Source organism: Monodelphis domestica, chromosome 6 (assembly GCF_027887165.1).
Source record: "Monodelphis domestica isolate mMonDom1 chromosome 6, mMonDom1.pri, whole genome shotgun sequence".
In the NCBI taxonomy this organism is placed as follows: domain Eukaryota; kingdom Metazoa; phylum Chordata; class Mammalia; order Didelphimorphia; family Didelphidae; genus Monodelphis; species Monodelphis domestica.
The window spans coordinates 28,106,643-28,134,299 of record NC_077232.1 but is presented as its reverse complement, the minus strand read 5'-3'; the positions used below and the strand labels follow the sequence as shown (position 1 = coordinate 28,134,299).

At 42.7% G+C, this 27,657-nt stretch overlaps 2 protein-coding genes across 7 annotated transcripts in view; both read left to right on the top strand.

Moving 5' to 3' along the window:
* The first annotated feature begins 1,749 nt into the window (after positions 1-1,749).
* LOC100016082 (nuclear pore glycoprotein p62-like) overlaps positions 1,750-27,657 on the top strand; it is a 33,088-nt gene continuing 7,180 nt past the window's right edge. Inside the window, exons 1-2 of one of the 4 annotated variants that reach the window (XM_016423506.2) lie at positions 1,790-1,886; positions 20,406-20,595. In XM_016423506.2, coding sequence (XP_016278992.2) covers positions 20,584-20,595 — 12 coding nt within the window. In that variant the 5' untranslated portion in view covers positions 1,790-1,886; positions 20,406-20,583. Of the gene's footprint in view, positions 1,887-16,578; positions 16,648-20,405; positions 20,596-27,657 lie in introns of those variants that run through there. The other 3 variants (XM_016423507.2, XM_007497404.3, XM_056801827.1) reach the window with 3 other exon arrangements.
* Positions 1,752-27,657, top strand: part of CSTPP1 (centriolar satellite-associated tubulin polyglutamylase complex regulator 1) — a 173,384-nt gene continuing 147,478 nt past the window's right edge. For 2 of the 3 annotated variants that reach the window (XM_007497407.3, XM_007497406.3), the window contains exon 1: positions 1,752-1,886. In XM_007497407.3, the coding sequence (XP_007497469.1) occupies positions 1,769-1,886 (118 nt within the window). In that variant the 5' untranslated portion in view covers positions 1,752-1,768. Of the gene's footprint in view, positions 1,887-16,557; positions 16,648-27,657 lie in introns of those variants that run through there. The other variant, XM_001370007.4, reaches the window with a different exon arrangement.

Genomic DNA, 27,657 nt, shown 5'->3' with positions numbered 1-27,657 from the left:
AACCATATACCACAACTTGTTTAGCCATTTCCCAATTGATGGACAATCCCTCATTTTCTAATTCTTTGCTACCACAAAAAGAGCTGTAATAAATATTTTTTGTAGAGGTAGGTCCTTTCCCCTATCTCTGATCTCTTTGAGAAATAGACCCAGCAGTGGGATTACTGGGTGACAGGATCTATAGTGATTTGGAGCATTTTTTCATATGACTAGACAATCTGAGTTTCTTCCTTTGAGAACTGCTTGGACATATCAGATCATTTATCAGTTGGAGAAGGCTTTGTATTCTTATCCATTTGAGTCCATTCTCTATATATTTGAGAAATTAGGTCTTTGTTAAAGACAATTGCTCTAATTTTTTTAAACTGATTTGTTGTTTTTCTTCTAATCTTGGTTGTACTGGTTTTGTTTGTACAGAAACTTTTTAAGCTAATGTTATAGAAATTGTCCATTTAATTTTTTTGTAATGTTCTCTATGTCTTGTTTGGTTCTATATATTTCCCTTAACCATAAATCTGATGGGTAAATTTTTCCATTTTCCCTAATTTCTTTATACTAACCCCTTTTATTTCTAAATCAAGTATCTATTTTAATTTTATCCTCATTTTCTTGATGAGGGAATGGAAGAGCTAGAAAACAGCAGTCAGTATTTGAACCCACATCCTTTATTAGTCCATTCTCACAAATGCCAAAATGAAATAATTAAATATGGGTCTAGTTGGGCCACTCTGTGGCCTCTAACATACAGAACCAATTTCTCTCCTGGCATTTGAAGTCCTTCACAATCTAGTCCCAACCTCCTATTCTAGGCTCCTTATACATATATTCCATCTCCCAGGCACAGAATGCCCTCCTCTTCATCCCTGGGTCTCTGGAATCCACAGGTCAGCTTGAGGGTCTCCTTCTGCTGGACTCTTCCCTAAGTGTCTTCTCACAATGCACATACATCACATGTGTGCATAGAATATAGCCTATATGCACACACAATAACACACTGCAGTGCAATATAGCATAGATGTGCCCACAACACGTGTGCAATATACTACATGTGCACATGCATGTACACATAATCAGCACAACCACAGACATAATAATCGTATAGTGTTATAAATAATGCGTACACACGTGCCTGTCATCCGGCCGTGTCTGACTCTTCCTGACCCTGTATGGGGTTTTATTGCCAAGGATACAGGGGCGCTTTGCCATTTCCTTCTCCAAGAATGAATGCAAATGGAAGTTAAGTGACTTGCCTCGGATTTTACTGTTAATAGGTATCTGAGGCTTATTTGAACACAGATCTTCCTGACTCCAGGGGAGGGCTCCATCCTCTGCACCACCTACATGCCTCCATATGTACATTTGTGTGTGTGTACGTGTGTATGTATAAGGACAACAGTGGGCGCATAATAAATGCTCATTCCTTCTTACAAGAATGTCAGCTCCTGCAGGTGAGGTTACTTCGTTTCAGTCTCTAGTCCCTGGCTCCTAGTCACAGCCGGGGTATACAGCAGGAGCTTAATGAATAAATGCCCCAGCCTGTCCGTCTCTCACCCTTCCTCTCGGGCCGCCTGCACTGGAAGGTCCCCGGCAGCGACCGTTCTCGCGACCCCGCAGTTTCTGAGCCCCTGCCAACCCTGTCCCGGGGGCGGGTCCGAAGCCCTCCGGAACTCCCCGCGCTGGCTCCGAGTTGCCGCCCGGAGCCCCTGGGCGTGACCCGCCTCCTCCTCCCCGCCCCGCCCCCCGGCGCGGCTCCGGGCCTGTGGTTGCCATGGCATCGGGGACCGCGCTACGGAAGCCGGGAAGGCGGGGGGCCGCAGCCTCAGCCTCAGCCAGCCGGAGGATGCTGAGCCCTGATCGCTTAGCGCTGCCCGACTACGAGTATTTGGGTAGGTGAAGAGGCCGCCGGCGGGGCCGGGGCCGGGGCCGGGGGCAGCCGGGGCGGGCGCAGGGAAGGATGGGGAAACTGAGGCCCAGCCGGGACGGGCGGGGGGCGGGGGCGGGGCCCGAAGGGACCCTCGGCCTGAGCCGGCCTTTGGCGGAGGAGAAAACTGAGGCCTAGAGAAGCACACGGAGGGAGGGGAGCCCAAAGGGAGGGACCCGTGGGCGGGCTTGGATTCTCGCGACCCCGAGTCGGCCTCGGCGTTCTCTGGGGGGGGGGAGGGGATGGCCTCGGCCCGTGCCCCTCGACCTTCGAGGCCGAGGCCCCAGGGAAGTCCCCAGCCTATGTTCCAACTCCCTAAGGCCCCTGCTGCCCCCGGATCAGGGGCTTGGGGCCTCCCTTTCCTCCCTCTGGGCCTCAGTTTCTCTTTGGTCGCCGGCCCGCGCCCTCCTCGCGCTCCCGGGTGGGGGAGGGGCAAGATGGGGGAAGGGACACTCCCAGACCGGGCCTGAAGCTGCCTAGAGCCCCACAACCTGCCCATCTGGTGGGGAGACCCAAACCTAGGGCCTGGGGACCTTCCCACCCCGATCCCTATGATGCCACATAAGGATCTCAGTCTTGGGTCGTCCGGCCCCTTTTCTAGGCCTTCCAGACACTTTGGAGGAGCGGCATTCCTTACCTAAATGGCTACCCTGGGCCCTGAGTTCCAATTTGATCTCAAACACCACCCATTAACGTTTTCCAACCTTAGTTATTTCCTTTGTACCTTGAGGGGCCTAGACAGTGGGGCCTCCCAAGCCCCTTCCAGCTCTAAATCTACCTTAGAAGAATGACCAAGTGGCTCCCATGGACATCTAGAAGCCAGGGAATACCCTGGGGTAGGGCCTCTGACACCAGGCAAGGCCAGGAGGGGTGTAGTGCCCCCTGTGAAGGATGGGAGGGCCCTTTGGCTCCTTCCCCTGATTAGCAGGCAGCCAGCTTGCCATCTGCCTTCTTCTCCAACCATGTTTCATGACAAGGCCTGGACCATTTGGGAACAGGAATGGCTCCAGAAGTCATCTAATGCCATCTGCCCCCGCACAGGAATCTCCTCAGTAGAGAGGCAGGGCTAGAGGGGGCAGGTCCTGGGTTCAGATGTGGCCTCAGATACTTCCTGGCCAAGTCACCCAGCCCCAAGGCCTCACTCTTCCTGCTCTGCCTTGGCACCAATACTCAGCATATTGATTCCAAGATAGAACGGCAGGTTTAAAAAAGTCTCCGCAGCATTTGTTTGAAGACTTCCTGGAATGGGTTGCCCACCAGGCCCCAAAGATTAGGAAGTTTTTCCTTCTATTGAGATGAAATCTTTCTTCCTGGTCTCCCCATTTACTTATTTCTGTCCCTTGGGGCCAAACGGAATAAACTTAATCCTTCTCTGTGACAACCCTTCAACTACTTGAAATCAATTGCCATGTTCCCCCTTAATCTTCTCGTCAACCTAGCTCAGCTTTCTTCACTGCCCCGACCCCCCTCCAGCACCGGAGGCCTTTCACCATTTGGGTTCCCTATTTCTGGACCCAGGACCACTCATCAACGACCTTGCACTCAAAAGGGCTGATGGGATGTGGTCTCATCAGGGTGCAGCCAGGACAAGTATATAGGCCTTCCTGGGCAGCCCAAGATTGCCTTGTTTGTTTTGTTTTAAGTCTTTGTTTTTAAACTCTTATCTTCTGTCTTGGAATTAATACAGGGTTCCAAGGCAGAAGAGTATTGAGGAGGCAGTGAGGCAAACTTGCCCTTGGTCTCCCAGTGCCTGAGGTCAGATTAGAACCCAGGACCTCCCATCTCTAGGCCTGGTTCTTGATTCATTGAGCCACCCAGCTGCTACCTTATTTTTAAAATATTATGAATCTCATTGACACCTCCATCAACCCATTGACATTCCTTGTTGCATTGTGTCCCACTGTAGTGACAGGGATAGTTTATTCACCTGTTGTGGGCTGAGAAGTGTAGATGAAAGGGAACTCCCAGGCCCTAGGGCAGATGGTACTTAACTGCTAGGCTATTGCAAGCTTTCAAGCTGTAGCTTGATGGAATGGAAAGAGCCCAGGAGCCCGTTGGCCTTGGTTGATGTTTTGGCCCTTTTACAGAGTAGATGACTCTGTAAGTCAGCCTCTCTGAGCCTCACCTTCCTTGTCTGCCAAATGATGGAGTTGGATTGGAGAACCTCTTTAAATCTACCTTCTTTAAATCCTTGGTCCTCTGCTGTCTCCTCATCCTTGATTATCTCATGGTTTTTTTTAACTTCTCTAGTTTTTCCCCCCAAATGGAATTTACCCACTAGATGTTCTGGTTCCAGGCTGGGACCACTCCGTAAGGCTCACTTTTAGCCCCTCAGGAATGCTACTGAGGCCCCCTAGGCAGGCCACAAGTCTACATTTCTGCTTGAGGACTTGATAAATTCCCCCTTTCTTCAACCAAGGAGGAAAAAAGAAACTGTGGAACAGGTACAGTGTTCCTATCAAAAGGATTCAACCAGACCCATATTTCATCCCCCACATTCATAAAAGACAACCCTGTCTTTAGGGGGTATGCAAGGTGAACAGTCAGAATAGTCTTTGGGTTATCTGCTTCTCCCTTCTCCCCCCTCCACAACATCCAAAGGCTCAGAGGGCTTCTTTCACGTCAGAAGGTTGAATCGGGCCTGGGAAAGAAGTACGCAGGCTTTCTTTGATTTCACTACATGAACATTTCAGAACCTGATGTTATAGGAAAGGCAATGAAGAGGGGGAAAAAAGCCAAGCAGGAAACACATCTCCCTATAAAGGATGAGTTGTTCCCATTACCTGCAGCATTTTATGAACAAGTCGTGAATCACCCCCATAATGACACCATCTGGAAAAGTTTTATCATGTCCCCATTTGTGATTTTTAGAAATTAATTGGCTTTTCCAGCTCATACTTATTGGCAAGGTATACAGTTTGAAAGAAAGGCATCATTTCATGAAATACTTTTATCAGGGAAGCCCATTTTGGCTCAAGATAAGGAAAACTCCCCAATTGTTAGAGTTGTACGAAAATGGATCGGCCTTCTTGGTGAGGTAATGAGTTCTTTGTTCCTGAAAATGTTGAAGTGGACATCTGTGACCCCTTGTTGGAACGGAGGCTAGATGAGGTGACCTCTGAGGGCCCCTCCAGCTCTTCATTTGGATGGATTCTCAGAGAGAAGAAAGGCCCTGTTAGGGAAGGACAGCTTGAACCCTGGGTGTCAGACAGACCGACAGACAGACACACGCACACATATACACATTTCCAGCCTTGTGCAAGGTGCTCATTGAAAGCCTTTGCCCAAGGCTGAGGTGTGTTTGTATCTGGTAGGGTGTGGATAGCTCCTCTGCCGCCCAGGGCTAGCTTGTTCTGTTCCCAGGTAGGCAAAACATGCCCCGCTTAGGGCCAACCCGCACAAGAGCTAGCGTGAGACCAACTTCATTTTTTTCCTCCACTTATTTGGACTGTGACTTCCAGATTGTTGTGATTGCCTGATGGCTCTTCTGCCATTTAAGAGTTGGTTGGGAATGAGCGAGTCACCCCTGAGGGTACAGGTGTTCTTTGCTGATATGACCAGACCGTGAACTTTCTGGAGAAGACGGGATGGCCTAGATGGAATAAGAGTCCAAGAGTGATTTTGAACAGAGTGGATTATTATCCCCCTTGACCTAGTGGTTTGTACAGGGGCTGTGCTCTCTCTGGTCTGGACCTTGGGAGGGGCCTCTTACCCTTAGGTAGGTATCAACAGGCCTTTTCTACCCTACATAGCGACAAGTTTAATCTATTATTAGTCATTTAACATCTGTTTGCCTCTGTTTCTTCAACTTTAAAATGGGGATAATGAGTACCTACCTCAAGAATGGTGAGGATCTAACAAGAAAATATTTAAGCATTTAATACAGTACCTCAAATGTAGAAGGTATTCTATAGATGCCAGTTATTATTATGTTAGTGAATCTTTTAACCCATTTAGAAGCTCCAGGTGTCCCCAAACTATAAGCAAGGTTAGGAGTGAGCAATGAGGAGTTGTGGCAGTGCTAGCCTTTCAGCTCCCAGTTGCCACTCAAAACATCTGCCTAAAGCAGGCAGTTAGAAATCTTTTGTTTTGTGTTTTTTTAATCATATGCCACTTAGGGGCAGCTAGGTGACTCAGTAGATTAAGAGTTGGGCCCAGAGATGGGAGGTCTCGGGTTCAAATTTGACCTCAGATACTTTCCAGATGTGTGATCCTGGATAAGTCACTTAACCCCCATAGCCTAGCCCTTTTTGCTCTTCTGCCTTAGAACCAATATTAGTATTGATTCCAAGACAGAAGGTAAAGATTTTTTTTAAATCATATGCCATTTGGTCTAACTTTAGTCATGATGGTTTATTTACTTCTATTATTTTTTAATTTTAAAAATAAAACAGGCAAATCACTACATTAATCTCTTATACAACCCCTTTAAGGTTCTCTAAACCTAGTGATAATTTTACTGAATGAACATAAGTGTTTTAAAGTTTGCACGGTATTTTATCAATTAATTAAAAATTTTTTTTATAATAATCCTGGAAGGCAGGGGCTATTATCCCTATTTTATTGATGAGGAAGGGGAGTCTTAGAGAGCTCCATAGATTTGCCTAGTGTTCTAGTTTGTGTCTAAAGGGAGAACCAAACAAGTCTTTCTTTTTTTTTCTTTTTTTTAAACTTTATTTTCCCAATTACATGTAATAATCATTTTCAACATACATTTTCTGAAATGATAAGATCCAAATTGTCTCCCTTCCCTTTCCTCCCCTCTCTTAGAGACAGTAAGCATTTTGATCTGGGTTATTCATGTATTACCCTGCAAAACATACTTCCATATTGGTGATTATTGTAAGAGAATCCTCTTATAGAACCAAAACCCCCAAATAAAACCATAAATAAACTAATGTGGAAGATAGTATGCTTTGATTTGCACCTGACTCCAACAGTTCTTTCTGTAGCATTCTTTGTCTTAAGTCCCTCAGAATTGTCCTAGATAATTGTATTGCTTTTTGTAATTAAATCTTTCTACAGTTAATCATTGTAAAGTGTTGCTATTACTAGGTACTTATTTTGCTCTGCATCAGTTCATGTAGATCTTTCCAGCTTTTTCTGAAATCATCCTGCCTATAATTTCTTATAGCACTGTAGTATTTCATCATCAACATATACCACAGTTTGTTCAACCATTCCTCAATTGAGGGACATCCCCTCAATTTCCAATTCTTTGCCACTACAAAAAGAGCTACTATAAATATTTTTGTATAAGTAAGTCTTTCCCCTTATCTCTCCTTGGGATACAGACCCAGTAGTGGTATTACAGGATCAAAGGGTATGTACAATTTTATAGCCCTTTTGGTAGAGTTCCAAATTATCCTCCAGAAGGGTTAGATCAGTTTACAACTCCACCAACAATGCATTAGTGTCCCAGTTTTGCTACATCCTCTCCAACATTTATCACTTTCCTGTACTGTTATATTGGCCAATTTGTTCAGTGTGAGGTGGTACCTCAGAGTTGTTTTAATTTGCATTTTTCTAATCAAGAGTGATTTAGAACATTTTTTCATGTGATTATTAGTAGCTTTGATGTCTTCATCTGAAAATTGCTTATTCACGTCCTTTGACCACTTGTCATTTGGGGAATGACTTTTATTCTTATAAATTTGACTTAGTTCTCTATAGATTTGAGAAATAAGACCTTTATCAGTGAAATGTGTTATAAATTTTTTTCCAATTTGTTGTTTCCCTTCTAACCTTGGTTACATTGGTTTTGTTTATATAAAACCTTTTTAAATTTAGTATAATAAAAATTACTCATTTTACATCTCATAATGTTTTCTATCTCTTGTTTGGTCATACATTCTTCCCTTTTCCATAGATCTGACAGGTGACCTATTTTATGTTCCCCTAAATTACTTATGATATCCTTTATATCTAAATCGAGTACCCATTTTGACCTTATCTTGGTTCAGGGTATGAGATATTGGTCTATACCTAGTTTCTGCTATACTGTTTTCCAGTTTTTGTCAAATAGTGAATTCTTATCTCAAAATCTGGTATCTTTGGGTTTATCAAGTTAGATTGCTACTGTCATTTATCCCTGTATATTGTGTTCTATTCTATTTCTATTCCATGGAGCCATCATTCTATTTCTTAGCCAGTATCAGATTGTTTAGATGATTACTACTTTATAGTACAGTTTGAGATCTGGTACTACTAGGCTACCATCCTTCACATTTTTTTAAATGACTAGTTCTCTTGATATTCTTGATCTTTTTGTTCTTCCAGGTAAATTTCATTATTTTTTCAATTTCTAGCAAATAATTTTTGGTAGTTTGATTGGTATGGCACTGAACTAAGTAATTTAGGTAGAATTATCATTTTTTATTTTATTAGTTCCCCCCATCCATGATCAGTTAGAATTCTTCTAATTGCTTAGATCTGACTTCATTTGCTTTTTTAAAACCCTCACCTTCTGTCTTAGAATCAATACTGTGTATTGGCTCCAAGGCAGAAGAATGGTAAGGGCTAGGCAATGGGGGTCAAGTGACTTATTTGCCCAGGATCACACAGCTAGGAAGTGGCTGAGGCCGGATTTTTCATTTGCTTTTGTAATTGTGTTCATACAATTCCTGTGTTTGTCTTGGTAAGTAGATTCCCAAGTGTTTTATATTGTTTAAAGTTGTTTTAATTGAAATTTCTCTTTTTTTTCTCTTGCTGCTAAACTTTGTTGGTAATATGTAGAAATGCTAATGATTTATGTGGGTTTATTTTGTATCCTGCAACTTTGCTAAAGTTATTATTTCAACTAGATTTTTAGTTAGTTCTCTAGGATTCTGAAAGTACCGTCTTATCACATGCAAAGAATGATAGTTTTAGTTTCCTCTTTGCCTGCTTTAATTCCTTTGATTTCTTTTTCCTTTATTGTTAAAGCTAGCATTTCTAGTATAGTATTAGATAATAGTGGTGATGATGGGCATCCTTGCTTCACCCTGACCTTATTGGGAAAGCTTCTAGCTTATGCCTATTACAGCTGATACATGTTGATAGATACCTCTTATCATTTTAAGGAATGGCCCCTTTATTCCTATGCTTTCTATTGTTTTTAAATAGGAACTGGTGTTGTGTTTGTCAAAGGCTTTTTCTGTGTTTATTGAGATAATTGTGATTTCTGTTGGTTTGGTTATTGATATAGTCATTTATGCTGATAACTTTCCCATATTAAACCAGCCCTGCATTTCTGATATAAATCCATCCTGGTTGTAGTGGATGATCCTTGTGATATATTGTTGTAGTCTCCTTGCTAGTATTTTTAAAAACTTTTTTGCCTCTATATTCATTAAGGATATTGGCCTATAATTTTTTCTCTGTTTTTGCTCTTCCTGGTTTAAGTATCAGCACCATATTTGTGTCATAAAAGGAATTTGGTGGAACTCCTTCTTTGCCTATTTTCCCAAGTATTTTATATAGTATTATTAATTATTAATTGTTCTTATAATGTTTGATAGAATTCACTTGTGAATCCATCTGGCCCTGGGTATTTTTTCTTAGGGAGTTCATTGATGGCTTATTCAATTCCTTTTCCTTAGATGGGATTATTGAAATATTCTAGTACCTCTTGTTCATCTGAGCAATTTATATTTTTGTAAATATTCATCCATTTCACTTAGATTTTCAGGTTTATTGGCGTATAATTGGGCAATATAGCTCCTAATGATTGCTTTAATTTTCTCCTTATTGGTAATGAATTCACCCTTTTCATTTTTGATACTTGAATCAGTCTTTTTAGCTCTAAAGCCCAAACTCTCCTTACTAGCTCGAAAAACCCTCAGATTGTTAGCCTGATGTTTTGGGTTGGGTGCTGTGACATTGCTTTCCTTCATGTTTACTGGCCTGGCCACCCCCAAAAAAAGTGGAAGGGGAGCTTTGGAATAAAACTTCACTGGGCAGTGCCATGTGGTAAGAAGTGTAGGGGATCAGAAATCTGATGGCTTGGGTTTGAATCCTGGCTCTAGTGCTTAACCCTTATCTTCTCTGGACCTCAGTTTCTTCATCTGAAGATAAGGGATCAGACTAGGTGATCTCCAGGGTTTCTTCCAACTCAGAAATTCTGATCCCAAGAAATAATGTTTTGTTTGGTTATGAAGTCATTACTGGTTCTTTTTAGTTCACTTCTTGCTTGGAAGTAGTGCTGCTCAGAGTAATTAGTGGCAGTGCTTTTTTTGGACTTAAAAATATTTGCGTTATTATAGAAAGGAAATGAAATCAGCTTTTTTAGACTTTCTGATCCTTTGAAAACGTGATTTACAGCGTCTGAAATTTCTCCCTTTAAAAGGTTGGACATTTGCAGGAATCTCCCTGAACTTTTTCAAGTTCTTATTTAATTTCCTGGCTCTAGTTTCTTTTTCCTACTGTTCATTCTTGTTATTGGGGTATCTTCGTTTTCTTTTTCTTTTCTTTTTTAAACTCTTACCTTCTGTCTTCTGTCTAGAGTTAATATTGATTCTAAGGCAGAAGAACAGTAAAGGCTAGACAATGGGAGATAAATGACTTGCCCAGGGTTACACAACTAGGAAGTGCCTGAGGCCAGATTTGAATCCAGGTTCTCCCTTTTCCAGACCTTCTGCTTTATCCACCAAGCTGCCTAGCCGCAGTTATCTTTTGTTTTCCAAGAGGACCAGTGCTGAACCTATCTCTGCCATCTCAACTAACTGCACAAAAAACTCTTCACCACTGGACAATAAGCTTTCAAATCCCTCTCTTTACATTTGAAGCACTTCTCTGTGCAGACATTTACCCTTATCCTTAATGTGAACTCTTAACCCTAATGGGCCGCCTACAGGCAGGTACCCTGATATGTCCTATTCCTGCCGGACAGGTAACTTTAAATCCTGGTGAATTTGTGAGCCATTCTACTCCCTGCACCCCGAAAGGCTCCTGAGGGACTGTCTGTGGACATCCTGCCTCTGAGGTCCAGCTTTCCTGATTGCCCCATGCAGGGGAGCTCTCCTCGTTGTGGAATTTCTAGGCCTATTCTGATGCCTCCTCCACTGCTCTGGTACATCCAGCCATTCCTCAAGGTCCTCCTGGGCCTCCATTTTGTGCAGGACCAATGCATGCCGGCCTCTGTCTCCTTCGCTTCCCTTCGAATGGGGGCTCCTTGAGGGCCAGGGCAGTCTTTTTGCTTCTTGTTGAATCCCCAGTGCTTGGAACTTTGTGTGACTCATGGTAAGGTCTTCATTAATGCAGGGATCGCTTCTTATTCATGTAGGCATCTCATCTCCTTCCTCCCTCCCCAGCACAGTGCCTTGGCACATAGTGAACACTTTATAAATAGTTGTTGATTGACTGTGTGGCTTAGGGGCTCAGGGAGGGCGCGTAGTAGTTGTCATTTCTGGAATTCTTGGACTTACACACATGTTTTCTTCCCAACCCTGGGAGGTTATTAGTGTAAGAATGATCCTTCTTTGAGCTATAAGGACACTGAGGTTTACAGATGTTGGATGTCTCCCCATCACTTTGGGCCTCCAGAGCCTCGCTTTGGCCTTTCTTGGCTCCAGAAGTGCCTTTCCTAAAGTACCACATATAATGGTCTGACTGTAACTGGGGGCTTTACGTCCTTCCCTAAGGAAAATTTTGAAGACACGTGTTACATTATGTGAAGATTAAACTTAATTGTTTTCACTGAAAATGATTTCCCAAAGGTGAGGACCTCATATTTATAACCTACAGAATATAGTTGTGTCCTTCTTCATTTCATGTAATGGGCTGGATAACTAAGGTTTCAAAGAGCTATATTGTATGTTAGAAGAAACTCCTCCTAATCTCTAATGAATGAATAGAAGATAAATGGCCTGTTCAACATGGAAGCAGATATTTTATGATGTCGCCTGTTTCAGCGTGCTTCTTCTAATAGACTGTAGGTTCCTTGAGACCAAGGACTGTTTTCATTTTTCTCTCTATCTCTAACACCTGGCCTAGCGCCTCACATGCGTTAGGCTCAGAATATTTCAGTATGTTTTGTGGCATTGATTGGAATGGAATAATTATAGTCCTGGGCTGCCAGGGTAACTTAAAAATAAAATTCAATGCTTATTTGTTGGTTGGTTGAAGGAAATGAGAAGTAAACCAGTTGTTTGATGGCTCTTTAATCCTTGTTCAATCCCACATCTTTCTGCTTTTAAGCCTTGATCACACTTGAGTTTCACATTTCCTGGGTAAACAGTAAAGTTTCTCTCTTTGCTCAGACAAGTATAAAACTCAATCAATTTTGGAAAAACCTGTGTTTAAACAAGGTAACTAGAAGTTGTACACAGTTTGGGGATTTTCCTTGAGCACTCCCCCCTTGTTTCCCAGGAGCAGGGAAGAGTGATGTGTTTTGATCTAGGGGGACTAGCCCTGGTAAATGGATCTTTTTGCTGTAGACTAGGATGGGGACAGCCCCAGCAGTGCATCCCCAGGGGCCTTGGGAGGCAGCTTATTCTCTGGGTGGAATGTCAAGTCAAAACACATTTATCTGAGCAGAATTTTAATGATTTATCCCAGGGAGTCGGGATTTCCCCAACACATCTGAACTTACCAAATTACTGATCCCATTAGCTATGTTTTCTCCTAAGCACCTTTCTGGCAACAAAGCAATTACTGCTGCAGTCATCAAATGTACTTTTCATAAAAGCTGTTGACTAAGTTTTGTTTGATTAACAGGAGTCCAGTAAGAGGAAATCTTGTTGGAGAAAGCACTTTCCGGGCCCTTTCTTTTTCTTCATTGAACGGGGCTTTTGAAAAGCTCTGTTCTTTGCCCAGAGTAAGAGCCTCTTTCCAGCTGTCCTATTGTGTAGCTCAGGGTCTTGTTAATACTTTTCTCTGGCCCAAAGATTACAGGTAATTGTGATAAAACACAAGCTCCAGTTTCTGTCATCTTCAGCAGAAATCTGCTTGCTGCCCCAGGCCTTCCTATCTCACCTGGGACTGCTCACTCCCCTCCCCGGCCCCCAGTAAACAGAGGCATCTGGCAGCAGGGAGCCAACAGCTGCACCGACCTCCATTGCCTGTTCTGCTTCTCCTGCGGTGGCGGCCTCGCATCCAGTGTGCACCAAATGGGAAAATTATAGATTTGAAAATAAGCACGTTAAACACAATCACAGTTTCGAAGAAGACATGTACCCCTGGCCACATGGCCTTGGCTCGGCCTGTCCCGGAGAGCGCCTGCCAGAACCACTTGGCTCCACGGCCTCCTGCCCCACAGCCTGCAAATTGACACGTAAAGAAGAGACCAAGAGACGTTGTGGCCCTGGCCTGGGACCTCGTTTGGGAGGAATTCTGACCAGATTCACCTCTTCTGGCCCATCCTCGTCTTCAGAAAGGAGGGGTCAAATGGGTCTGGTAATTCGGCATGTCAACTGCGCCATCCACATGAGGCCAGTGCCGAGGCCGCGGGGGTTCAGCCTGTCATATGGAAGAAATTGCCTTTCCAGAGAGTCTAATTGTGTACCAAGCCACACGGTGCCCATTCGGCCTTGAGACTAGGCCTCCAGCCGCCTGCCGCTGGGCGGATGGGCTCCTCGGCTCCGTGAGTCACGCTTGTATTTTGTGCAGGGCCTGCTTTAGGAAATCCTCCCTCTTCCCCAGCAGTCGTGTCTCTGAGCTCCGTGCATTCCTGATGACATCATTTACCATGCGAGGGCACAGACAGTAAACAAATAATAATTTAACGTTTGGGCACCTTGACAAAACTTAAACAGGCTCATTTAGAGAAACGGTAACAGTCATCTCTAATCAACAACACTCATGACCCCAGCCCTTTCTGGAGCGGGATGTGGCAGGAGAAGGTTGAGCCTAGGGACACAGGAACTCGGGAGATCTTCTGCGGTTCCCTGAGGTAGAGCTTTCTAGGTTGGAGGCAGATCCTCCACTCTCCTTCAGGAAAAGTATTCTCTTCTGGCTATGACAGGGAGTCTTCATTCCGCCTCTAAAGCAGAGAAAATGAATGTTGCCACCTACCTCACAGGAATGTTATGGGGATTATTGAGATAACAAACACAGTTGGAAGTGCTTTATAGAGAAGTTATTATGTAAACAGAAAATGTTATTCCCCTTGCCTCAATTTCCCAGTGAATAAAACATCTAGGAGGAGGGGTAGTTGTGCAGATGAATTAGTTAACAACTGTCAGGCATTAAAAAAAATGCTTTATGAGAACTAAAAAAATGTAAGTGAGCCTGCTTTGACCAACCCAGGAGCTGTATATACACCCCACTTACTGGGATAGCTACTCTTATATCTTGCCTTTCAGAGATGACGTGATAGAGAAGGGTTGGAGAGTAGCCTCAACTTTGAGGGCTGACAGGAGGAAGAAAAGTGAATAATCTGGATGAATTTCCAAGTTCATTCCCCCCAGGAAGGGAGGTCTTGCTGAAGAAGGAGAACGACCAGGATGAATTGGGAAGTTTAGGCCCTCCGAGAGGAGAGCCTTTGTACTTCTCAAGACTGAACTTGGGAAGAGCACATTTTGTTACCATGGTCTGGCTTAGGAGCTGGTTAGATCTTTGCTCAGTCAATAAGTCTCTATTTTTCCTCCTATGTTTCCAAGGGGAAAACAAACAAATGAGGAGAGAAAGAAGTCATTAGCCTTACATGTCTACAGGACATTCTATATTCATTTTTGTTGAATGAATTTCAACTTTTCCAGGACTTATTTTAATACTTTAAAGACATTTGATTTGGTCAGTACAGGGATTCCTTCCACTAGCATAGATTATAACCATTTAATAATTTAGGAGATGGTATTCAAGAATGATTGTGGTCAAAACAATCATCTCCTTATGGCCAGAGGTGATGAGCATCTTCAATGTAGCTCATCTGGTCCTTGGATGGCAGACATACAGCCCATCATCTACCCCTCACCTGTAGCCTTTACAGCTGGGTAAGACTTGGCCAAAGCTGTTGTTCATCTGGCAGATATAACTTTCTAGAACAATCACACTGGAAAAGATTTCTGTGACTTTGTTAGCATGGTACAGTAATAGGAAATAATTATCAATAAGGAGGATTAATAAGAGGAAGGGAACAAGCTTTGATTAAGGCCTGCTATCTGCCTGGTCCACTGCTAAGCACTCACTTTACAAATATTCTCTCATTTGTTCCTGTTCAACAAGTGGAGGGAAGAGAAGAACCATTAGATGTGGTTCCTTAGATGACTCCGAAAGACCACTTTTATCCTCAGAATCCCTCTATTTACTGTTAATCCTCCATTTAATTTGGTACATTCTGTATTTCCCTTAATACAGAAAAAAAAATGCAGTCAATAACCTTCTGTGTTTGGATGGTCCATCACTCCTCTTCCTCAATTTCTCAGGACTCCAGTGTGTCAAATGTTGTGCTGAGTACTGCCTACAGTAGATGGGGTGTCTACTTTTCCTTATTTCACAGGGAACTGGGATTCCACCAAGGCAGTTTATCCTCTAGAGCAGCGGTTCTCAACCTCTCAATTTGTAGCAATGAGAATACATAATGCATATCAGGTATTTACATTCTGAATCATAACTGTAGCAAAATTACAGTTTGGAAGTAGCCACCAAAATAATTTTTTGGTCTGGGGTCACCGCAACATGAGGAACTGCATTGCGGGGTCACGGCATTAGAAAGGTTGAGAACCACTGTTCTAGAGCCTTACTAGATAGTGAGGATGAGTCATTTTTCCTGGCAGCGTCTGTGGCTGCCAGCCTTGTAGTGACAGTGCTGACCTGGGCTGCTTAAGAAATCTGTGTTTATTGATATCAGACTTCCCCCAGATTTTCTCCAGGGAAGCCCAGCCAAAGCCTAGCTCTCCTGGAATGAGTTAGCCTGGATGACCAACATTTCCAGAGAGCCCGGTGCTCACTTTTAAGGTTTGGAGCTTTTAAAGTTATCTTACTTGCCTGACTTCTTAAACAGTGTGCATCACACACAATTTAACCTTTTCTTGGTGACTTTGTTTGGACCATGTAGAAAGATGAAAAAGAAGAGTATATAGTTGCCCTTACTGAAAGAAGCCTTTCCAAAAGGGGAACAGGCAAAGCCCAGTGACATGTCAGGAACATAATAATAGGATGATCCTTAGTAGATTAAAAAATTAAATACAATACATTTGGAAGCAAAAATGTTCCTTAGGGAAAATTGAAATGAAGAGAAGATTCAAATACAGCTCTGCTGCTTATAATTATAGGAAAAGATCATATTTGTTAGGAAAGCATTTTGGCTATTTCCTGAACATTGTAAATTGATGCGTGTGTATATTATTGGGAATGGGGTTCTTTTTCCCACTGTCAGTCTTTATAAATTGCCATTCCTCCAAGGCCAAGCTGATAGTCGTTATGGAGGAAACCTATTGAAAGATCATTGACATAGATGAGCCTTCCCAGTGATGGTGGTGGCACCGAGTCCCAGCCTCCTCTCTTCAATTCGCTTGCCTCACATTTATTTGTGTTCTTCATGTACTAGAGGTCATGATCTCCATGCCCCAGCAGGCTGGAGGCCTCTAGCATGTCATTCTTGCCTTTGTATCCCCTAGTGTAGTGCCTGGCACATAGTAGACAGCTTAATAATCCCAGAATTGAATGAAAAATGAGTTATTGTGATATGATTTAGCCCTGGCTTTCTTTACCTGCAGCTGCAGTGACCCTCACCCCAACACTGTGAGAAGGCGTTCCTGGAGTGCACCATGTTGAGGCCTTCGGGAGCTCTTGGGCATGGAGCTCAGGTAACAGCGAGCGTCTGCCTCATACCTGTTGGGTCTTCACATGTTACTGATTCGAGGTGTGAGCTGGCTGTTTGTCTCCCCAGATGTCAGGGAGCTCCTCTCTTTTTTCTTTTAGAGTCTGACTATCTGCTGTGTGATGCCTCCATTGTTGCTTCTAAACACGGTCTGCCCACCTCTGCAGAGGTCCACCATACGGTTTCCACATTCTACTTTTCTTCCTTCTTGCCTCTTTTGTCCATTACCACTCCTTCATTTCTTCTCTGGTTTGCCTCGTGTCCGCAATCCTGGCACATAGTAGGTTCTTAACAATTGCCTATTGATTGACTGGCGAGAAATTGAATTGTAGGAGTTAAACAACTTATGTATTGTCATACTGGTTCACCAGTAGAGCTGGGATTATAAACCCGACCTTCAGTATCTAGATCTTTTTGCCTAGGTTGCTACTGAAGGTAGCTGTATTTCTGTGTTCCAGTAAACTCTGATTTTAGGAGATGAACTACTACTGGGGCAGCTGGTGGGGAAGGTGCCAAAAGATGCCTGACCCTCTCCTGTAATGATTAGAGCAGCAATAAGACGACGGTAAGGCTACTCGCGAGTATACATTTTCTGAAAAGAGTCTCTTTAGAGCTTTCTAGGGGAATGTAGAAGGTCTTGTACCACTGATTGGTGAAGCTGGTGGATTTTGAATTGGAAGGGCCTAAGAGGTCATGAAATCCAAACTCTTCATCATACAGAAGAGGAGAGATAGGAAATAGAAACTCACCCTTACCAGAGCTCCATGCTCCCAAGTTTTTGAAAGCCTCAGTGAGGTATCCTCAAGGCATATGTTTTAGTACAGATCACGAGGGGCCAAGTGACTTGTCCAAAGACACATAGAGAGTGAGTGGCTGAGTCAGAATCTAATTCTAGGTCTCCTGAGTCTAAATTCAGTGCTTCTTTTCTACTGTCCCCATTCCATCTATAAGAGAACTGGTCCTTCCTATGATAAAGAAAGTTGGTTCCTCTTTCCTGTGTCTTTTCATGGGCTTGTTCTTGTTTCTTTGTTTTCAAACATGAAATAAAGGATTTGAGAAATAGAGCAAACGTCAGTATCAAAAAAACATTTTATATACTGAACAATAAATATAATTTCCTCTACTTAGCAAATAAGTAGAAAATTTTGTGGAAAATGATGTTAATAACATTTTGGTATGTATATTTAGAAAACATTGCCTTATTTTGTGAATTACTAAGAATTTAAATAAGGCATCCAGAATTTTTAAGTAGCCAAGGGGTGACCTACTGGAAATTCAAAGAAGCAAATACAGGACATCAAAAATGGTTAACTGCTGCCTTAGAATATAGAGCATGGGGGCAGCTGGGTAGCTCAGTGGATTGAGAGCCAGACCTAGAGATGGGCAAGTCACTTGACCCCCATTGCCTAGCCCTTACCACTCTTCTGCCTTGGAACCAATTCACAGTATTGATTCCAAGATGGAAGGTAAGGGTTTAAAAAAAAAAAGAACATAGAGTATGCTCCTAATACCAATATTTAAAGATTTTCTCATGCTGAATGTAATTCATGTAATAATCATGACATTTAAAAAAAAGAAAGCATAACTGATGTTAATGTCTGTAAAATGAGAGGCAGCAAAACACAGGGGAGAGAGAGCAGGCCTCAAAGCCAGGACTGGGGGGACCCCAGATAACTCACATAAGCCCTGTGGGCTCCAGGCATATCTCTAAGAGTACAAGGTACACAGAGGGGCCAAGTTGCCTTGACATAAGCCATAAGCCCTGAGAACTTTCTATGCCAGTGGAGCTCCAGGCCCCATCCCAGATCCTCCCCCTCATTTACAGAAGTAAGACCCTAGGACCTGCCTGGGAGTAGCAGTTACTAATGAGTGTGGTTACTCTACGGATCACCATCACCTGGAGAATCATTTCAAAATGTCTGATGCCTGAATCGCCTATGAGCTGTGATGAAGTCATTCAATTGCTTTGTAGTTTTTAAAACATTGGCATTAGAGAGGAGTCTCTCTGGTGCTGCAGGCTCTTCTTAGAAGTAAAGATTATGTCCTTGATTAGGGAATAAGAATGAGGTCCCCTCTCTCTCTCTCACCCAGGCCACCCCACTTTTAAGCCTTCATTCTTTTTCCTTCTAGGCTATGGTAATCTTCTACTAGGTTTTCTTGTTTCCTGTTTTCTCCCTTTTCTCCAGTGTTACCAAAAGAATCCTCTCTAGGACAGGTCTAAATCACCTCACTTTCCCTGTTTAGTAACCTTCAGTGGCTTCCTGTGACTTCATTTAAGGTACAATTTCATTAGTTTGGCATTTAAGCATTTTCACAGTTTGGCTTCACTCTACATTTCCATCTTTATTTCATATTGTTCCCTTTTACCCTATGTTCCAATTGAACCCCTAGCTACTCCTCAAATTTGACATCTTATCTCCTGCCTTTTTATATTCTTTCTGCCGGCCCCCCATCCCTGAAATGCAATCTCTTCCCCATGTGTTTTTAAGAATCCTTTTCTTTGGCCAGGCCTAGAGAGAAAAGGCCCTGGATTCAAATGTGGCCCCAGCCACTTCCTGAAGCTGTGTGACCCTGGGCAAGTCACCTAACACACCCATTGCCTAGCCCTTACTGCTGTTTTGCCTTGGAACCAGTACTGATTCTGAGCTGAAAGATAAGTTGTTGTTTTTTTTTAAAGAAAATCCTTTTCCTTCAAGGCTTATTTCAGGTTCTATCGTGTGTGTGTGTGTGTGTGTGTGTGTGTGTGTGTGTGTGTGTGTGTGTGTGTAACTTTCTTCTTTGTAATTGCCAGAATCTCCTATATTGTAGGTGTGTGGTGAGTGACCGTTGGCTAAATCTGTCTAACAGCAGAGTGAGACTTAAGCAGATTGCTCAGGCAGCTCCGAGGGCTCGTTCTACCCTTTGGAAGAGTTTGGACAGTCCTGTAGAGAACATATGGATGGCCCCGACCCCATAGTACGACCTCTCTCCTGTTTCCTAGACCAACTGGCTTACCTCCGCAGCCTTGGCCAGAGAACATTTTATCGAGTGCACTGGCTTTGGGAGAGCGCCCATTGAGATCACTAACTGAACAAGAAAAGTCGTCCTCCCTCAAGCACTCAGACAGATCAGTGTGGATCACCAGTTCTGTGGCCAACACATACAGAAGGCCAAGGGGGCATTACAGCATTAATCAGCACTCGGATGTTCACGAACCTGATCCGGCTCAACTCTTCTCCCCCACGCCAGAGGGGTGGATGGCCTCCCCTTCCTCCCTGCTTCCTCTGTGGAGGGGGCTGGTACTTCACTGGATCACATTCTTAGACAGTATACTGACACGGCTCTGCTGACTTTACAGGTCACTTTATGGGGAGTCTGAGCTGGAGATGCACATCTGGGAATCTTTCTAAAAAGCACATTCCCTCCTGCCTTTAATGGCTGAATCTGTGATGATGCCCTTCGATCCTTGGGCTGTGCTTTGGGCTCCTATCTCTAAGTGGCAACAGGACTTCTCCGGTTAGACCAGCCCATCATCGCTTCAGAGTCAGCATGTCCAGAGGGAAGCTGCATGGTCCAATGGAAGGAGCTCAGAGACCCATTACCCAGGCCAACTCACTTAACCCCTCTGGGCTTTAGCTTCTCTTCTGAAAAGGGGGTTGGACTGGATGACCTCTTGGGTCCCTTCTCCTCCAAAACTGGTTCTCCCTTTTTCCTCTAAAGAGCATCAAGATTCTCTTAGTCCCCTAAAAGGTTTTTCTTTTTAAGGTGGTTTGCTTGTTTGATGAACCTCTGGAGAAAGACTGAAGCTGCTTGAGGAGAGGATGGATAAGGGCTGAGAGAAAACAGGCAAACAGTTGGTTGAGAAGGGAGACTTCCCATCAGTGCAGAAGGGAAGATGAACATCTAGGAGGAGAATGCACATCTGGCTGTCTCCACTGACAGCATGGAGTCAGAGGTGAGGTCATCTGTCCAGAATGCAGCTGGGGCAGAGAAGCTAGGGAGAGATGAAAGTCAGGAGGAGGACCCTGAGTCACTGAGATGTGAAGAACAGGACCGACAGAGCATCTGAAACCCAGCCGGGTTTGGGTTTGGTGATTCTATGCCAGCCAAAGTCTACATGTAGATTTTATTTCTTTAGAGAGCAAGGAGGCTGACATTCCTTTTGGGGGCCGTCCTCAGCCAGGGAAGGAGACTGTCATTGCCATCTGAGGACTGACGCTTTGTGAGTGTGGGCTGACTTGGGGTGCGGGACTAGTCAGTCTTAGTTAGCCTGGATGCGTACTCATTTACAAACAAGAAACTGAGATTTCACTGACTGTGATTCTACACTTGAGGGTCTATACGAGGATGCTTGTAGCAAAGCAGAAATGATCAGTTTTCACTGGAATAGACAAGCCACGAAATTACTTAAAAGAGAACTTACTAGTTATAAGCATGTTTCTTCACCCTTCCTTCATCACTTTCTCTATCTGTAAAATGGGGATAAAGAGACTTGTACTAACTTAGCTCATGAGTTGTTAGGAGGAAAGTTGTTTTAGACCTTCAAGGATGTGCTGTGTTATCTAGTATCACAGTTGTCTACACATTTCTTTCGGCCTCCTTCCTGCTTTAGCATCTCAGCTGACGGGCCAACAGACCCACTTCTGCCAAACCCCTGCCTGGGGTTAGCTGTAAACCCCACATTATCATTACCTCATTACCTACTAGGAACCATAAGCAGATCTCGTCAATTCTTTGGGTCTGATTGCTGTATCTTCAGAGCTTTGTCCCATCTTCTGGAATAACCTTCCCTTTGGGGATCTTCTGGAATGGCTCTCTCTTTTCCCTTATATACTGGAGGCATGTGATGGCATTGTGTTTGCCTCAGCTGTTTCTAATTAACCCACTCGGGCTGTCCCTGAGTGAATGATTCACCGTGACTTAGAGCCCTGATTTTTTTTTTTAAGGAGCCAGATTATTTTACAGCACAACCAATATATATTCAACAAAGTGAACCCATCAGGGATCATAAATATAAAACAAAAAGGTTTCCATTAGAATGAAGTGAGAAAAGAGTCTATAGCAAAGGAAAGTGATCCTATTTGTACAACCGTATTGATCATTTGAGATGTCCGTAGTTCAGGTGGAGAGTTGGCCTTTACGAGCAGGGTCCGTTATCAGCTTTCTATTCAGTTGAAGGATCATGGATTTAGAATTGGAAGGAGCCTTAAAGGTAACTGGACTAGGGGTTCTTTTGTTTGGTTTTAGTCCAAACATTCCCAAGCTGGGACTGGTCCTTGAACTTGGAAGGGAAAAAGATGACATCCTCCTTTTCGTTAAACTTTCACAGGACTTTGTTTCACACATTTAAAACTGTTATTCTGGGAGGTAGCTGGGTAGCTCAGTGGGTAGAGAGTCAGGCCCAGAGATGGGAAATCCTGGGTTCAAATCTAGCCTTAGACACTTCCTAGCTGTGTGACTCTGGGCAAGTCACTTAACCCCCATTGCCTAGTCCTTACTGCTCTTCTGCCTTGGAACCAATACCCAGTATTATTGATTCTAAGATGGAAGGTAAGGGGTTAAAAAAACCCAAAACTGTTATTTTCAGGAGTCCATGACAGAACAGGTTAAGAATTGCCAATCTGGTGCAACCTCTTCCTTTTATAGCTGAGGAAACGTGAGCTCAGGAAAGATGAAGGGATACATTCATCATCATCATCATCATACAGGTAGTAAGGAGCAGATCTGTGACTCGAACCCTGGGCCCTGACTCCCAATGCAGGGCTATCTTCAGCACACCATTCTGCCTTCCTATTTGTACTTGAGATCATGGAGTTAGTCCTTCATTTAAAGCCTTTTCTCCAAACAGATTTGCAAACTGGGTGTGTAAAAATCCCACATTGGACTGTGTTGCCTGGCAGCACGTGTCCCCAAGTGGTCGCACATGCCACGCATTGTAATGTTCTCAGTGCTGGGGCCAGCTGGCTGGACATGTCCTGCCACATGGGCTGGGGCCTTCATTCCTCAACAAAAACAGCAGCCAGCACCAGGGTTAACAGAAAATGACAAACCAGGCATGGACGAGAGAGGCGCCAGCGGACCAGCGGGATGGCCTTTGATTTGCTTCTGTTATTTGCATGTCTTTCTTGTGATGGCTGTGAAGTATTCAGAATGAGAAAAGTTTTTTAAAAGACCTGCTGACTCCTCCTGGAAAATGGAAGGGGAGGGGGACAAAACCCCTCCTGTTTAGAGACCTATTATGTCCAACAGTCCTGCATTTTCTGTATCTTTTTCTTCATTTTTATTAATGCAAACATTTGCATGAAGACAGAATCTTTGTTTCTTAAAAGAGTTCATCTGCTCCTCCTGCTGCTCACTGGCCCGGCCATGCCAGAGCACAACAGAACCTTTGTTATGTTCTCAGCAAAGCTGTTTATGAACGGTGGCTTACTGAGGACTGCTTCCTGTGCTGTATGCTTCCACTTTGTCTAAAAAAAAGAAAAAGAAAAGAAAATAGTCCTTCCAAGTGAAAAGAATTTGGACTTTCTGTTATTCAAGTATTGGATGGTAAAATTACAAATGGCTCCCAAACTTGCATAGAACTGGTAATTGCATGGAATGCCATTTTTCTCTTTACCTTGTGCATAATGAGGCTCTTACTAACAATGGAAAGAAGTCTAATTGGAATGTGGAGAGGAGGGGATAGTCCAGAGACAACCTGGAGATCGATGGAGCAGAGGACTCCAGTGACTTTCCTCACCCCAGTCCTTTAGCATGGGGTTTCTCTGATGGTGCTTCTTCGTTGGCACCTGAGAGGGGACAGTTATAAAACTATACAGCAAGTCCTGGCATCAAGTGCAGGTTAAGGGAAACTTGTCACCGTGGCATCCCTCCAAGTGAAGGTCCATTAATTGTGTTTGTTTGGTAGGATCAATTCCAAAAATGTATTTTATAGTTTATCTTTTGATTTTAGGCTGTTAGTTTAGGCAAGACACGTGTGCTAGCTGTAGGTGGAGTGACAGCTTTCTACAGACCTATCTCTATCTCTGTTTAAAAAAATTAATATTGTCCATTATGCTTCAGTTACTAAAAGATTTACAAGTGAATTCTATCAAACAGAGAACAATTAATTTCAAACTTATAGCTGTGCCTCTAATCATTAAGTCTGAGCAGCTCATGCCAATTGAAGGAATTCATTTATTTTTTTTTTAGTAGGCAATTCTTTTATTTTTCCTTGATTGAATTTCTGACCCACTCCCTTTAGTAGCTGTTGCAAAATTTCTTTTCTTCCCTTAAAGCTCTCAGTAACATTCCCTTCTCCCCCTCAGGTATCCTTGCCATCGATTATGAACTCCCTTTTCTCCTTCTCTTCATCGGAAGTCTTCTCCGTATTATCTTCATCCCTCCTTTCTTCCTTTCCTACCTTCCTCCAGTGCTTTGAAAAGGAAATGGCTCTTCCCCTTGCTAAGACCAACTCTTCTTATTTTCTCAGTTTTTATTTTCTCCTGTCTCCAAGAATCCCCAATGTTCATTTTCTCTCTCATCTTTAATCTCTTCCTATCTACCTCATTAAAAAGATAAACTTTCACTTGGCCTTTTTGTTCCCTCAAACTTTCCCCTTTTGTTCCCAAATTATAATAAATACTTGCCGCCTCTGCCTTCTTTCTTACCACTCATTTCTCTGCCTCTTTCAGTCTGACACTATTCAACTGTAACTATTCTCCCCAAGGCCACAAAATGGATTTGCAGGTGAATTCCGTCAAACATTTAAAGAACAATTGATTCTAATAGTACATAAATTATTTGCAAAAACAGGGAAAGAAGGGAATCTCCCAAACTTCTCTGAGACAAATATAGTTCTGTTGCCTAAACCAGGGAGAGATAATGTAGAAAAAGATAGACAAGTGCCTCTAATGAATATCATTGCAAAAATATTGAATAAAATTTTAATAAGTTATAAAAACAAATCACAAAGATTATACATTACCACTAGGTTGGAGTTATAGCAGAAATACAGGCATTATGAGGAAAACTGTGAACATAGTAGATCACAAGAATCACAGTTTTATATCAATAGATGCTGAAAAGGTTTTTGACAAAATATGATATCCTTTTACATTAAAAATGAAAACATATAGAATAAATGAACCATTACTTAAAAATGCTAAATATCTGTCTAAAAACCAATAACTAGCATTATTTATAATTGAGAAGTGCTAGAGACCTTTCCAGTCAGATCAAGGTTAAAGCAAGAATATCCACTGCACCAATAATATTTGAGCTAGGATTAGAATTGCTAGCTATAAGCAATAGACCAAAAAAGTAAACGAGAAGAAGTATGGCAGATAACAAAGTTATTGCTTTTTACAGATAATATGATAATTAGAGAACCCTAGAGACTCAACTAATAAGTAATTGGAATAATAACATCAGCAAGGCAGCAGGATAAAGAAGAAATCCATATGAATCATTAGCCTTTCCATGTATTACCACATAAAATTCTGCAAGAAGAAAGAGAGAAATTCCTTTCACAATTACTCTAGAATGTATAAGATATTTGGGAGCCCACCAAAATAAAGGAATTATGTGAATACAACTACAAAACATTCTTTTTTATTTCTAAACACTTAACTTTTGTCTTAGAATTGTTACAAAGTAATGGTTCCAAGGCAAAAGAGTGGTAAGGGCTAGGCAATTGGGGTTAAATGATTTGCCCAGGGTCACATAGCTAGGAAGTGTCTAAGGTCAGATTTGAACCCAGGACCTCCTGTCTCTAGACTTGTCTCTCTATCCACTGAGCCACCTAACTGCCCCTCAAAACATTTTTTACAGAAATAAAGATCTAAATAATTGGTTCTCATTGGCCTTGCTTGGTCTTCTCCCACCCCCACCCCCCAACTTTTGACAACCTTCTTCTCCTGAATACTCTTTCCTCATTTTGCTTTTCTGATGCTGTGGTCTTCTGTTTCTCATCTTCCTTACCTGACCATTCTTTGTCAGTCTCCTTTGCTGGATCAGAATCTAGCTTTGGGATACATAGCCCTGTTTTCCTTTGGGTTTTTTCCTTGGGCCCTGTTCTTTCTGTCAGTGATCTCATCTGTTTTTTGGGCTTAGGTATCATCTCAGAATACGAGCCACAAAATTTATATATTGACTCCTAATCTCCTGGTGAATTCCATCCCCAGATTGTAAGTTGCCTGGACACATTCTTCTGTGGATCATCTGCACATGTCCAAAATAGAACCCTTCTCCATTGAACTCTCCTTCTCCAAACTTCCCTGTTTCTCAACCAGTCAGGTTTATCAACTTGGATTTATACTGTTCTGGTTCATGTTTTCATTATCCTTAGTAATATTTCCCCCCTAATTACATGTAGAAATGATTTTTAATGGTCACATTCATTTGAAAAAAAAAATTTGTTTTCTCACATTTTGCGTTCCAATTTCTTTCCTTTCTTCCTTCCCTTTAACTCCTCCCTGAGATGGCAAGGAATTTGAAAGATGTTATTCTACATTATATAGTCACACATATTTCCATATTTATCACATGGAAGAAGATGTCATAAGACATTGAAGTGGGAAAATGGCCTGCTTCAATCTGCATTCAGACTCCCTCAATTCTTTATTTTTCATCAACGCCTACATTGTCCTGGTTCGATGTATGACTGAGAATGGTTAAGTCATGCCCAGTTGATCATCGTACACTGGTGTTGCTGTGTACAACACTCTCCTGTTCTGCTCACTTCTTTTTGCATCTATTCATAGAAGTTTTTCCGGGTTTTTCTGAAGTCATCCTGTTCATCATTTCTTACAGCATAATGGTATTTCAGGTTCTTCTTCTTATGCATTGGACTATTATTACAGGCTTGTGATTATTCTCCCCTCTCCAATCTGTCATCCACTTGTCTGCTCAAATAATCTTCCTACCACCAGTATGGCCATCTTACTTCTAGAATACGTCTGTGGAGCAGCTCTTGAGCCTGAAATGGATGAGAAAACTGAGGTTTCACGTAGGTTAAGGGAGTTTTCTGAGGAAATGGATTATCAGAGGTGGAATCTGAGCTAATGCTCTTTCTAACCCATCCTAGACAGGTTCCCTAGCGAGACCTGTGACTCCCTTGCATGAATACTTCCTCCAGTGATAGCAGTAGCAAAACAAAGTACATTACATCTGCCCCCCACCCCCACCCCCAAAGCTGAGTCTGACCATGGGAAGGGGAACTAGCATTTATTAAGCACCGACCATGTGCCAGGCACTGTGTTAAATGCTTTACAAATAATACCTTGTTTGACCCTCACAGCAGTCCTGAGAGGTAGGTGTTATTATGATCCCCATTTTACAGATGAGGACACTGAAGTCACCCAGCTAGTTAGGGTCTGAGGTTGGATCTGAACTGAGGTTTTCCTTATTTCAGCTCCAGTTCTATCCATGGTGACACTCAGCTGCCCTGTCCTGCTCAAAAATCTTCAGTGGCTCCCATTTTCTTCAGAATAGACTAGACCAATTAACCTAGCATTTAAGGCCCTCCATAGTCTGGCTGCTCTATCTTTTCCCATCTTATTTTGAACTATTTACTTTGCTTAATAATCTATCTAAACTGGACTACTAGCTGGTTCTTCCTCAAATTTCCACTTCATCTCCTACTTCTGTGCATTCCTGTTGGCTCTCCCCTATGTCTAGAATGTGTTCCCTTCTTACCTTTGCTTCTTAGAACCTTTGTCTGGTATCTACTTCTAAGGGAATCCTTTCCTAATTCCCTCATTTATTTCTGTTGCCTTATCTGTGTACATTTTGTATCTTAGTGTAGACTCCTAGACATTCATTGACTCCTTGGCAAGGACAGATCTTTCTACCCCCAGGTCCTAGCCTGGGGCTTTATACATATCTAGCACTTAATCAGTATTTGTTCAATTGGATTCAATGAGTCTTTGCCTCATTTCCTAAGATGCTTCTGCCTCAGGATCCTGATTTAGATTTAATACACTCCCTGACTCCCAAAATGTACTTCTTTATATATATATATATATATAAAGAATCT